This window comes from Protomyctophum bolini, assembly GCF_963924005.1.
Source record: "Protomyctophum bolini genome assembly, chromosome: 6".
NCBI lineage: Eukaryota > Metazoa > Chordata > Actinopteri > Myctophiformes > Myctophidae > Protomyctophum > Protomyctophum bolini.
The window spans coordinates 38,334,543-38,348,956 of record NC_137867.1 but is presented as its reverse complement, the minus strand read 5'-3'; the positions used below and the strand labels follow the sequence as shown (position 1 = coordinate 38,348,956).

The 14,414-nt window shown below is 46.2% G+C and overlaps 1 protein-coding gene across 1 annotated transcript in view; it reads left to right on the top strand.

The window, feature by feature from the left end:
- LOC308316480 (cotranscriptional regulator ARB2A homolog) overlaps positions 1 to 14,414 on the top strand; it is a 138,571-nt gene that overhangs the window by 45,644 nt on the left and 78,513 nt on the right. Inside the window, exon 3 of the mRNA XM_080765129.1 lies at positions 8,271 to 8,355. Coding sequence (XP_080621255.1) covers positions 8,271 to 8,355 — 85 coding nt within the window. The remainder of the gene's footprint in view (positions 1 to 8,270; positions 8,356 to 14,414) is intronic.

Below are 14,414 nucleotides of genomic sequence, written 5' to 3'. Positions count from 1 at the left end.
CTCCAATCTATCACACACCCATGGAATGGAGGTCTGTTATTGTGTGTGTGTGTGTGTGTGTGTGTGTGTGTGTGTGTGTGTGTGTGTGTGTGTGTGTGTGTGTGTGTGTGTGTGTGTGTGTGTGTGTGTGTGTGTGTGTGTGTGTGTGTGTGTGTGTGTGTGTGTGTGTGTGTGTGTGTGTGTGTGTGTGTGTGTGTGTGCGTGTCACGCTGCTGTTTTACTGTATATGCCTTTAGATCAATGCGGGGCCATTATCACGACGTGTCTGAGGCTATACTACAGGGTCCATGTTGTTTCCTATTCCTCCAGGGCTCTTTATGTGTGTAATCCTGTAGCACTTATGGTCGGTGGAGGGAGGGAGGGAGGGGGGTAACCCACTGTGAGAGGGCCTATTTGGCCCATATGAAGGCTCCATTAAGGTCGCGCTGCCATTCCAGGTGAGTGCACTGCGCCGCCGCGCCGTGTTCTTGCTCTTGCTAGCGTGGACCGTGCCCTTCACGGTGTGGCTCTGTGTTTATCCCGTTGAGACCCGGAACGCACCTGTCACCTTCGCTTTTTAACCACGTCAACCGTTATTTTAAACTTCAGCTATTGAAGAATCATGGAAACGTGTGTAAATATTTTACTATATACGGTATATATTCTTTCACAGCAAATGTTTTTTAGCTATAAACTCATATCTTTGCTTCTGTGGGGTCCCCTGGAACAACATATTTCCAGATGGGGGTCGGCGGCCAATTACATATAATTTTTGGGGTCCTTGACATGAAATAGTTTTAGAACCACTGACAAAGAATGTTAGAGAAATACGTTTTTTTTCTTTTTCTTCATAAAACTGTCATGATTTAGAAGACATTGCAGAATGTGGTCTCAGGTCTCACTGGGTTATTGTGTGCTGTTTGTGCTGCTACCGCGTGGAAGCAGGGCTTCACTCTGACCTGTGGGCAGGCGGGAGGGAGCAGGTGGCTGCACACCAGTGCTGGGAAAAGTACTCACATTTTATTTTTTACTTAAGTAAGTCAATACTGAATGGGGTGGCTTTAGCTCAGGAGGTAGAGCAGGGCCATCCAATGATCCGTGGGTCGGCGGTTCGAATCCCCGGCTCCTCCTGTCTACATGTCGGAAGTGTCCCTGGGCAAGCTCGCCACCGTCGGTGTGTGAATGTGGGAAATGAGTACGTTGGCGTCGACTGTTCGCCGATTCACCTCCCGATGTATGAATGAAAGCGCTTTGAGTAGGCACTATGAAAATGCAATCCATTAGCACATTTTGAGCGATAAACGTATATTTACATTCTATAAAGAACAGCACTTGCATGCAAGTCCATTTGGTTCCATTTAATTGTGTACACTCTCAGAGCTAAATTAACTTTTCCCAGAGACAGAAATGTGGTACCGTAGTCTAATTCAGGTCAAACTGGGGGTCCTTAAAAAGGAAAATGGTTGAAAATCACTGCTAGAACCATGAAAATCTTCTCTTATGGGGGGTCCTTGGCATATATTTTTAAATGGGGGGCTAATGAGTGAGAGGGGTCCTTTGACATGAAAAAGTTTGGGAACCACTGCGGCATAGACTACTGTAATGGTGGCGATCGTTAGCAGCGTTTTTCTCTGAATTGAGGCTCAGATGAGGGTTTATGAGGCTTAGGTCCAAAATGGACCATTACTATACTTCCGGTTCACGGAGCAGAGTAACGCGGTCTTCTTAAAATGGACCATTACTATACTTCCGGTTCACGGAGCAGAGTAACGCGGTCTTCTTAAAATGGACCATTACTATACTTCCGGTTCACGGAGCAGAGTAACGCGGTCTTCTTAAAATGGACCTTTACTATACTTCCGGTTCACGGAGCAGAGTAACGCGGTCTTCTTAAAATGGACCATTACTATACTTCCGGTTCACGGAGCAGAGTAACGCGGTCTTCTTCGCTGCCTTTTTGGTGCATTCTGTTGGCAACGGGGAAAGAGCACCTGGAGTAAATGGTAGCAAGAAATGTGAAACAGTCCGGTAGTCAAAATGTGCTTGAGTAAAAGTACAAAAGTATCTGCATCAAAATAATACTTAAAGTACCGGAAATTAAAAGCAGAATGTCCCGCTTCATATGTGTGTAAAATGTAATACAAAAAATCACACCCGTGTAAAGTGAGGGGCGCTAATTTATTAAAGTCTAACTCGTGTTGATTAGGTGACAAAGCAAACATTAAATTATCTTTATTGTTAATGGCATTTAATGTCTGTGTTATAGGGACAAGATGACGTACATTGTCAATGGCGTTTTTAAAACAAACATTGAACTAAAAACAAACATTAAACCTTTATATAGGATCTATTAACCAAAGTTTCAAATTATTGCAAAAAGGTAATTATTGGAGAAAAGTGCAATATTTGTCTCTGAGGTATAGCGGAGTAGACTTAAAAAATCACACCTGTGTGAAGTGAGGGGCGCTCTTATCATTATACATCATCATACATCAACTCATGAACAACTGAATTGATGTGATTGGTTGGCCCATTTGCTCGTCTACATATGAGTGCTTATCATGACGTCAAATAGATAATTCTCCATTCAATAACAGGAATTGTAATGTTTGTGTAGGACGGAAATCTACACTAATAGCTGAATATAGGAAGGGCTAGTGCCCCTCAAAAATATTAGAAATAGTCCAGTAAATTAAAAGTACCTCAAATACAGTACAGTGAATGCACTTTGTTACTATACTGCTGGACACACACACACACACGCACGCGTGCGCACATACATTCACACACCGTGCACGACGTGTACACTCTCACTCCAGGGTGTTTAGTGTGAGGGTCTTTGTGGTCGCAGGTGGACCGGCGTGCGGAGGCAAACACCGGCCTGCCATTTTGTTTTCGTGATCTCACACAACCTGCTATTAGCGTAGCGGTTAGCGTCCCACTAAGCAGCGCGCCCACGCCGCCATATGTCTCTGATTAATCATGATGATGGAATTCACTTAAGCTGCACTGGGGGGCAAGAATATTGTGTGTGTGTGTGTGTGTGTGTGTGTGTGTGTGTGTGTGTGTGTGTGTGTGTGTGTGTGTGTGTGTGTGTGTGTGTGTGTGTGTGTGTGTGAGAGAGATGCAATCATACATAATAATCATACAACAAGTATTCCTACTATATCAACGCAATTATAGTTTTGGTCACTTTCAGTCATCCGTTAAGGGCTTTATTTCATGTTGTCATTGTCATTCCTTCATCACGTAACCCATCTGCAAAATTCCACCCCCCACACACACACACACACACACACACACACACACACACACACACAGACAGACAGACAGACAGACAGACACACGCGCACACACAAGGCACTGAGCCGGGGTGGCAGGCAGGCTGTATTTGTATGTTAGTTGAATGGCTCCATTGATGGGCAGGCAGCTTGAAGCTGTGATGCTGTGCATCAGAGAGAGAGAGAGAGAGAGAGGCACAGCTCCATATGATGTGACGTGCCCTGCCCTCCTCTAATCCCAGCCGGCAGGCTTTTATACCATTGCCGCTCTGGTCCGCGCGAAGCTGCCCGCAACGCTGGCTGGCGCGCCGTGCGTGTGTGTGTGTGTGTGTTTGTGTATGACACACACACACATGCATTGCAACGTTGGCGTGTGCGTACCGTAGGCTGTGCCTGTGTGTCTTTATCTGCACATGCGTGTGGTTGCCTTGACAAATCTATTCAGTGCACGGCCCTCCCTGCCTCCACTGCTGCTGCTGGTGGTGGGGTAGGAGGAGAGGATGGGGGTCCTTTGAAAAACGCACCCCTCTCTCTCTCTCTCTCTCACCCTTCTGCCCCCAACCCCCTACCCTCCCTCCCCAGCCCAGCCAGCCTCACTGCTTCACAGCCCACCTGACATCTCTCTCCAGACAGACTGAATGCATTAAAGGAGATACAATGAGACACTTGATGTAACCGTTGGAGAAAGAGAGAGAGAGACTGCCCTGCCTCGCCAACCCCAGCCTCAGAGGACACACAGTGAGAGAGAGAGAGAGAGAGAGCGAGAGAGAGACATTGAGAGCGAGAGCGACCCTGTGTGCGTCGTCTGGGAACCGATGCGCGAGGATCTAAAAATACACGACGCTACTGCCGGTTTAACCGAGATGACCCCTTTCTCCACTCTTGCGTCTTTCCCCTCTACTCCTGCTCTCTGTACTCCTTGCAGCGCTCCCCATGCACCACAAACCAGACAAGACTTTTATAGGCCGGCAGGGTTGGGGAGAGAGAGAGAGAGAGGAGGAAGATTAAGTTCTTGTATAGTCTGTGTCGGGCAGAAACCTCTTATCTTAACCGTTTGTTTTTTTTCTCGTAAATGAACGGCCTATTTGATCAGCGTCACACAAGACGAGCCTCAAAAGTAGCGGATCTGCAAGCTCTGAATGCTTTGGTGAAGCGACACGTTTTGATGTTGTAGATCTGCTGCTTTTGATGCTCTTGAATTTGAACGATGAAAATGAACAGTTTTGGACAGTTTTGGAGGTTTCCACCCGACAGACCATGAGTCAAATGTGTAATTTATCACGTCACACGATTACAGATGTATAAGAGTGGGTGACCTTGTTTTTGTTCTTCTTCATACAAGCTCCTAACGTTTGCAGTTCAAGGAAGAGTTAGACTGAAGAATAAATAAGAAAAAGCAGGAAACAACCCAAAGAACGGGAAGGCACTCAAATATCCATTTTACTTAAATGTGCATAGTTAGCAATGGATACAATATCAATACAGATGAATACAATTCATACGTTGAAGCAATAGTCAACAGTCAAAAGGTTGAATTCTGGGGGGACATTCTGTGACATGTTAGGCCCCAAAATAGTGTCACCAGGTTGAACGTGAGAACGTGAGATGGCTCGTCACTTGAAATTCTGCTTGAAAGTTGATTCAAGTCCTGGGTTTGTTTAGTGTGTTTTTCTGTTCTGAGACATGGCGGTCCACACAAGAAACGGGCCTTTATTTATTTCCCCTGTTTTTTTTTTGGTAGTATTTGGCGGTTTCTTATAATTACAGTGTACTTGGATGCATTTTTTATGAAAACCATGCATACATCATATTTACAGGGAAGAAATGAGGCTCTGCTCATGATGGACCTGAAGAAGTTTCTAGCACTTGCTTCTCAGTACGTGCGTATACACTCACATGCGTACTGATGGTTGGGATGACAGTAGTCCCCCCTGTGTGTGGGGGTGCAATCTGACCCAGGGGTGGCAGAGAGCTCTGAGGAGTAATGGGTGGGCGACATGCGGTGTGTGTGTGTGTGTGTGTGTGTGTGTGTGAGGGGTTTGGACTAGTGACAGCTAGGCAGAGGTGTGACGTGACCCAGGGTTTTAGCAGGTCCCTCTAGGCGTGTGTGTGTGTGTGTGTGTGTGCGCGCGCGGGGGGGGGGGGGGGGGGGGGGGGTTGTTCATCTCAAAGATTGCTCTATCCAGCCCCTCTTCTGTCAGGGTCTTGGGAGAGAGGGGGTCGGTGAGGGCAAGAATGTGTGTGTATGCACGTGTTTGCGTGGGCATGTGTGTGTGTGTGTTAAGTTCGGGAGGGTTCAGGAATGACAGGGCACGCTACACAGCTTTGTAGGAGACCCCCCGCTATGCTACCACGCGCACACACACACACGCACACACACACACATGCACGCAGCACTGTAATGGCTGTCGGGGGGGCTGTGCGGAGCGTAAACAAGGGCAGATAAGCAGTGATTCAGAAGGACACCAGCTGCACATTCTAATCTCTGTGCATTTTCCTGCTTCTTCTTCTATTGAACTACTTTTATCTAATCTCTGCAATGTCTTCTCTTTCTCTCTCTGTGCATTCCTCCTCTCTCTCTCTCTCTCTCTCTCTCTCTCTCTCTCTCTCTCTCTCTCTCTCTCTCTCGCCCCTTGTTCATAGTGTCATTCGTTCCCCGGCCCGCAGCACCGCTCAGAATAGTTTTAAATAATAATTTAAATGGTCGTTTCGATGTGATCTGCATGACTCCATAGCAACAACATATTGTACAGTATATACATACAAAATATGTTATAACGTTAACATTATCAACATATGCAGTCTAGCCAAGCCTTGTCGACCCTAAGCCTCCAAATGTAGTTTTTATCTTAAAAAACAAAACAAAAACACTCATTTATATATTTTTCTTCCTCTGCATTTTCTGAGCTTTTTGCAACTTTAAAGATAAATGACTTGTTCTGGTCACTGGGGTCGCTGTTGAGCGGATTCTAAATGAAGGCACTCCTCTTTCTTAGATCTTTTATACTACTATCTCCTTCAATAAACAACATGGATTGGATGCACTGCTTCACAATGGTGCTGGTTACACCAGTGTTCTGGTATTATAAATATGTATTTCTATATACACAGATACAGTATAAGAAAAATAAAGACAGAAAAATTGTGAAGACTTTGCCACAAAACCAGAAGTAGTAATTCATGCAGTTAGCCGGGATCTTTCTTAGTTTCCTCATTAATTCAAGAAAAATTGGTCAATGTGCTGCGGTTACACACAAAAAAAGGGTAAAAACTAAGAAAGTTTCATGACATAGGAGGGATAATCGGCCCTTTAACCCATTATTGACGGGAACCCTATTTCTTTTGTTTTACCTTTCGACGTTAAACCATTTTGGGGTTACTGCTGTTATAATTTATTGGTCTATTTTTTAAATAAATATTTGAAGTTTAGGATGATAGTTGAGGATGAAGATATCACTTTTATAGTATTATTATTATTATTACCCTTATTATTATTACTATTACTATTATTATTACAATTATTATTAATCTTTGACTTTGACAGTAGAGTTGTCAGCCGCAGGGGGCATGCTGAGAGGGCCTGAGGTGTTTACGATATAGGGTTCTGGGTCAGTGGGCCGACCCCCCCTCCCCCTCCCACCCCTCTCTCTCACACGCACACACACACACACACACACACACACACACAGGGCGCCCGTGTTCTCACTATCTCGGCTCTCCACCGCAAACAAACCTGAAGCTGTCTGAGCAGTGTGTCACTGCGCTTTTAATTGCTTGTTCCTGTGTCTATCTCACGCACGCGCACACGCGCATTTCTCTGCTCCCACTCCCAGTGGTCTTCCATTTTCTTTGTCTTCCTTCCTCCACATTTACCCTCCTCTGTTTTTCCCTCCCTTGTTTTCCTGACGTCTCACTTTCCCTCCACCTGTCTCTCGCTTCTCTCTCTACCATGTTGTCCTTTCTCTCCCCCCATAACTCTGTAGTAGATGTTTATAACCTACAGTATGTTCATGCATTCTTGCTTTATTATTTGCGACTGTAGGTCGCATTTACTATATGAAAACTGTGCATTTCCCATCTGTCAGTCCGTCCGTCATCCCACGCCTCCATGTATGGCCATGCCTCGTGACATCACGTGACATCTCGGGTGTTCGGTTCCGGATGGACCCGTGCTGGCCTCTAGTGTGTGTGTCCGTCCGTCTGTTACCAGCCATTCTACGGCACCGTTAACCTGGCGCCACCAGGAAAACACATTTTTTAATATTACCAAAAACCCCGCAAATCGTTACACAGTATCTCTATAGTCATGTACTCAAGACGGATCTGTCTATTTCATATTCCATCCTGATTGGCTAACATTGGCTTTAAAAGTTTGCAGGATTGGCCCGTTTTGAACAAAAAGCCTCAAATCATGAACGCAGCGTGCAATTTACGTGAAATCTTTCACGCACTTTCCTACTATAGGCTGAGAAATATATCCCACCCATTTCACTTTGGCCTGTTGTAGCGCCACCAACAGGTGTATTTTTGCAACACACATTTTTGGAACAAAATGCCTCAAATCAGAGGCGGAAAGTTCTTATAACGGCAGGGGGTTCAAGCAGCGCCCCCCCCCCCCCACCCCCCAGCGGTGGAAAAAAAACGAGTTTTGTTTTTTTCGAACAAAAGCCACCTTATTAGCATTTGAATGCGGCATGCGCGGCGGCCCAACACCTATCTTGTAACTACGTGCATGACAACATGACCACTGGGGAGGGGGAATTTCAGTGGACAGTCAGTGGGTGCATAATTTACTGCAGTGCATAGGCTATAGATATATTTTGCCAAAATGCAGTGGGTTCAGTCGCGCCTTTGCCAAAATGCCAGGGGGTTCAATCGCGCCTCTGAACCCACGGAGTTTCCGCCACTGCCTCAAATCATCCAATTGCCATCAAAGGCGTAAGAATAAATGGCCTTCCAAAGATTAATTTCTATTAATTTCCATCTCTCTCTCTCTCTCTCTCTCTACAGCACTGTCGTAACTGGGTGTCGAGTCCGGAGCCGTTGGACACCCCCGTGGACCCCATGCTCCCAGACTGCCCCCGCGTGTCCGCAGGTAAGGGCCAATCAGAACCAAGCCGTGTCCGCAGGTAAGGGCCAATCAGAACCAAGCCGTGTCCGCAGGTAAGGGCCAATCAGAATCAGTTTTATATACTAGAGACAACCCTGTCCCCAGCTATTCATTTATATACTAGAGACCGGACAACCCTGTCCCCAGCTATCCATTTCAATGGAAGTTTCTCAGTGGCTGCCGGAAGAACCACCGTTGGCTCGCACGCGGTCTCAACTTTGAGGCCATCTTTTTGCATCATGACGTCGCCGAACGTCCGTCCACCTCCATGAACGTCCTACAGTTCCAGCTTTGGCCACTAGACACACACATACTCACAAATATAATTATTGTGCCGTAGAAGCATGCTCTTATTTAAAAATGGATTTTCAAAGATTTCCGTCTCAATAGGGACATTTGGGCCGTCCATTGTTGCTCGGAGACCTGGAAACCGTGTCAACGTCGACTCGCCTCAAACAATCTGAAGAGAAATCTGAGCTGGCGATGACGGGTGTTTGTTTGTACCTATAACTAGCTAATTAAGAGCTGTAGTATATAGCTGTAGTTTCTCAGGGCAACAGTTAAAACTCCCCAACACTCAGGGCACTGTTTTGCTTCTGTATGAAGATCCAAGTGGGCCTACTGTATACACATGGAATCATATAAATCAGTGTTGTTCCGGGGACCCCAGGAGGTCCTAGAGCTGCATGGTTTCCCCAGCCAAATTTTAAATTAAAATGGTTGAGAATCACTGCTACAGCTATAAAATCTTCTCTTATGTGGGGGGGGGTCCGCGGCCTAATACAGGGGTTCTCAATCCGTGGGGGGTCGCCAATTATTATTATTATTATTTCTTTTTTGCAACTGAATGGCTGGAAAATTGAAATTAAGAGTTTACATAGTACACATAGTGCATGCATACACTTTCCTTAATGATTATATCTGGTATCAGTATTTATTTACAGTATGATGTATTTTCGCTATTATTAAGGTTCTTGTACCGGTCAATTGTATTGGGGGGGAATTAAAATACTTCAGTGCACAATGCAAGGAATAAATGCATTCGCCATGTATCCGAAGGAAGTCTGATCCAATCACTTTTAGATTTCTCCAGTTTAATCCTGAGTTTGAGTTTTGTAGTGTTCAAGATCTGATTTTAGGCATGTTTAAGGCTCCAGGATTCACTAAAATTATCCATTAAAACGTCTTTGTCCTACTGTCCAGTTAGGATTGTGTTGAAGTCCAGCGCATTTTAGAGCTTCAATGCCGTGAGCCATGAAATGTTGCACCAATCTTGTGGTTGTCTTTTTGGCATTGTTAATATTGTATCTGTGTCGTCCCAGCCAAGTACCTATTGTTTTACCTGTCTCTCCGACATATTGTAAACCACAACAACTCCTGGCCTAATGTATAATAATATATACCACAATTTGGGGGTCCTTGACATGAAAGTGATATAAAACACACAGACATTGAAGATAATGAGCCTTTGGAGTTTTCCTCTATACGTTTATCCTATAGATAATGAGCCTTTGGAGTATTCCTCTATACGTTTATCCTATAGATAATGAGCCTTTGGAGTTTTCCTCTATACGTTTATCCTATAGATAATGAGCCTTTGGAGTTTTCCTCTATACGTTTATCCTATAGATAATGAGCCTTTGGAGTTTTCCTCTATACGTTTATCCTATAGATAATGAGCCTTTGGAGTTTTCCTCTATACGTTTATCCTATAGATAATGAGCCTTTGGAGTATTCCTCTATACGTTTATCCTATAGATAATGAGCCTTTGGAGTTTTCCTCTATACGTTTATCCTATAGATAATGAGCCTTTGGAGTTTTCCTCTATACGTTTATCCTATAGATAATGAGCCTTTGGAGTATTCCTCTATACGTTTATCCTATAGATAATGAGCCTTTGGAGTATTCCTCTATACATTTATCCTATAGATAATGAGCCTTTGGAGTTTTCCTCTATACGTTTATCCTATAGATAATGAGCCTTTGGAGTATTCCTCTATACGTTTATCCTATAGATAATGAGCCTTTGGAGTATTCCTCTATACATTTATCCTATAGATAATGAGCCTTTGGAGTATTCCTCTATACGTTTATCCTATAGATAATGAGCCTTTGGAGTATTCCTCTATACGTTTATCCTATAGATAATGAGCCTTTGGAGTTTTCCTCTATACGTTTATCCTATAGATAATGAGCCTTTGGAGTTTTCCTCTATACATTTATCCTATAGATAATGAGCCTTTGGAGTTTTCCTCTATACGTTTATCCTCGTGTCTTGCTTATTAATTTCCTCCCGTTGTCCATCCTGTCTCCTACATCTGCTAATCCTTCTCCCGCCGTGTGTGGCTTCCTGTCGCCGTGCCCCGCTCTCCGCAGTGGTCTCAACCACCATGATGTCATCACAGACATCTTCTCCTGTCCCCGCACGCCTCTCTCTCTCTCTCTCTCTCTCTCTCTCTCTCTCTCTCTCTCTCTCTCTCTCTCTCTCTCTCTCTCTCTCTCTCACCCCGCTGGTCGTTTCAACCCGATGATGTCACCGACCGACCGACATCTTGACAATGTGTCCTTAATGTGGGATTATAGTGACGAGAGGTGTGATCCTGGTCGTGATTGCGATGAGAGACTCACGTGCACCCGCACGCACGCACGCACGCACGCACACACGCTCACACTCAGATCATGCTTATGGATACACACTTAACCACCTGGACCCTACATGGTGGACTTGACTATGCTAGTGTTGTTTCTGTTTTCTGTTATGCTGCGTTCACAAAGTTGCGAAGATAGTCTATACCGTTCAGCGACATGAAGATACAGACATACACCCCACGTTTGTAGCTGCTGCAAAAGCTACAGATAGTTGAGCTGATTTCAACTTCAGATACAGACATACAAATACATAGTTTTGCATGTGCCCGTCTGTACACAGCATTGTTGTGGAGAAAGTTTTTGTAGATTTAGCTGTAGCTTTGCTTCCGCGGGGGGTCCCTGAACTACATATTTTCAGATGGGGATCGGCGGCCAATTACATATATTTTTGGGGGTCCTTGACATGAAAATGTTTGAGAGCGACCGACATGATTTAGAAGGCATTTGTAGAGGAGGAATGTGAACCTTCTCTTGGTAGACACGTGTGGGCTACAGCACATGCCTACACACACACACACACACACGCACACACAGCCATCCACGTCTTCGCGCCCACGTGCGTCCCTCATCTCTCGTGTCCATCGTGCAGGTGGTCCTGTGGGCAGCTCCGTCTGTGCCCAAACCCCCTCGGTGACATCACATGGCTGACCGTGTGGGTCACATGCGCCCACGACGCGCCATGTCTCAGAACACATCCGTCATATCGGACATCTCATCTGTCGGCTGAAGACACAGCGTTCCTCGCCAAGCCGAGTGGGCGGGCGGGCCGGCAGGCGGACAGGCAGGCGGGCGGGCGGGCAGGCGGGCAGCTTTAACGTCTTCCCAGTGTGAATCACTTGTCTTGAAAATGTCACCTAGCTGTCGATATACAGACACGTGCACGGCCGTTTCATGTTCAAATGTCAGGCTTTTTATTTTACGTCTTATCCCCCCCCCTTCCCTCTTTTCTGTCATTGTCATTTTGTTAAATGTCTCTTCGTAGGTTTTCGACAGTCGGGGTTAAAAGACACAACCTATTTTGACCCCGAGATCCCGAACTTTGCTCTTTTGAAACTTGTCAGCTGCAGAACTCTCTCTCTCTCTCTCTCTCTGTGTGTGGGTGTGGGTGTGTGTGTGTGTGTGTGTGTGTGTGTGTGTGTGTGTCTCTTTACTCTTAGGCCGTTGGCGTCTCTGTGAGCGTGGAATGCGGTGTTGACTCGTGCGTGCGTCAACGTTTGCTATTGACTTTTGGGGTGACTTTAACCTTGCTGAAAAGGAGGAGAGCGCGCTCGGTCGGCCTGTTAGCGTTCAGCTGCCAGCTCAGCTTGTCTCTGGGCCTTTTTTGGAGGGGGGTGGAGGCTCCACGTGTCAAAGGTTGGCCAGCCTGTCTTTGTGGTCCGGGGCTGCCTGGCAGGCTCATGGGCAGCGGCCATTGTGGCCAGAGTCACAGCGGAGGTGAGGAGGTTGAGGGAAGGCTGTCGGGGCCGCTGTGACCCTGCCGCACGCACGCGCGAGCACACACACGCAAGCACGCACGCACTGCATATACTCTTACCATAGCAACACAGACAAAGATATTGACAGCAGCATTAGAGGACACTTTTGGAAGGGGTGTGTGTGTGTGTGTGTGTGTGTGTGTGTGTGTGTGTGTGTGTGTGTGTGTGTGTGTGTGTGTGTGTGTGTGTGTGTGTGTGTGTGTGTGTGTGTGTGTGTGTGTGTGTGTGTGTGTGTGTGTGTGTGTGTGTGTGTGTGTGTGTGTGTGTGTGTGTGTGTGTGTGCACGCACATGCACGTCGGGGGGATATATGGGTTGACCACAGTGTCTCATCTGTAGAAAACGGACCATTGAATCTTTCTCACGTTGCTGTCTCTCTCTCTCTCTCTCTCTCTCTCTCTCTCTCTCTCTCTCTCTCTCTCTCTCGCCCACCCCCCCACGTTTCCATCATTGATAAGAATTACGACATCAGACAAAAAAGTTGTACTGAGGTGGTTTCACTGACCATTGAAAATGGGAGGTCCAGTCAGATTTGATTTTTATTATGTTTCATCGGTTCGATTGTTGTGAAACACACACAGAAACGTAAATGGTGTTCAATAGCACTGATGTATAAAATAAAATAAATGTATATTCAAGGCACCATGTTATAAAAAGAGAGTTAGAAACAGGGCTTGTTGTGAAGGAGAGTAGAGAGAGAGAGTGGGTTAGAGAGAGAGCCCTCTGTCTCTCTCTCTCTCTCTCTCTCTGACACACACACACATCCCATGCAGTGTGCCCAGCGTTTAAGGCCTGAGGCTACTGGACCGCTGTAGTGCATAGCATGTGATCACACACACACACACACACACACACACACACACACACACACACACACGTGGCCAACAAAGTAGGCTACTAAGCGTCGGCTGAGACAGAAGATTTTGGGAACAGTCAGACAAAATGTGTGTGTGTGCGTGCATGTGTGTGCACGTTTTTTGGCAGAGTATCTGATCCTCCTAATCAAAAGTGAAGTTACGCCACTAGAAACATGACACACTGATGGAGAGAGAGACAGGCAGTGTCTTTACTTTCCTCTGTTTGTATACTGCCATGACGTCTGTCTGTCTGTCTGTCTGTCTGTCTGTCTGTCTGTCTGTCTGTCTGTCTGTCTGTCTGTCTGTCTGTCTGTCTGTCTGTATCCGTGTATAGTGCCAGAGGGATGGGGGGATGGATGGTGAACATCTCTGTTCTGTTTCTCACAGTGATAAAAATGGACCTGTAATTTCACATCCATCCATCCGTTCCTCCCTTTATCCCTCTCTCGTCTTCTGTCCTCTTCCATTCCTCCCCTGATACTGCTGCTCCCTTCCTCTTTCTCTCTCTTCTCCTTCTTTCAAAAGGAATGCTCCCCCTCCCCCCCCCCTCCTCCCCCCCACCCCAGAAGGTCAGTGGTCCACTGTTGGCAGACAGACGGGCACACTGGCACACATTTATCAGTTAGCAGCACTGGTGAAATATGCAGATAAAACAGAACAAATGTGCTGGAAGGGCGTGTGCGTGTGTGTGCATGCGTGCGTGCGTGCGTGTGTGTGCGCGCGCGTGCGTGAATGCGTACTGTCTGAGTGGCTAGAGGATGCTATTTCATTGGTGTTGCCAAGACCTTCCTTGACATGTAAACATTGCAGATGTGAGACGCACCCTGGCTGAGCCCGTTTCCAGACAGTATGAAGACAGAGAGATAGGCAGAAGCAGGCAGGGAGGGTAGAGAGAGAGAGAGAAGAGGTCTTCATCGGAAGCAGGAATAAGAACTGTGCTGTCTGTGCAAATAAGTCAAAAAGTGGACAGCATGCAGAGATTAGAGAAGATCCCTCAGGTTCAACGCATACCCTCCGAGTACACGCGCACGCGAGCGCATGCGTGCACGCACACAACCGGCGCT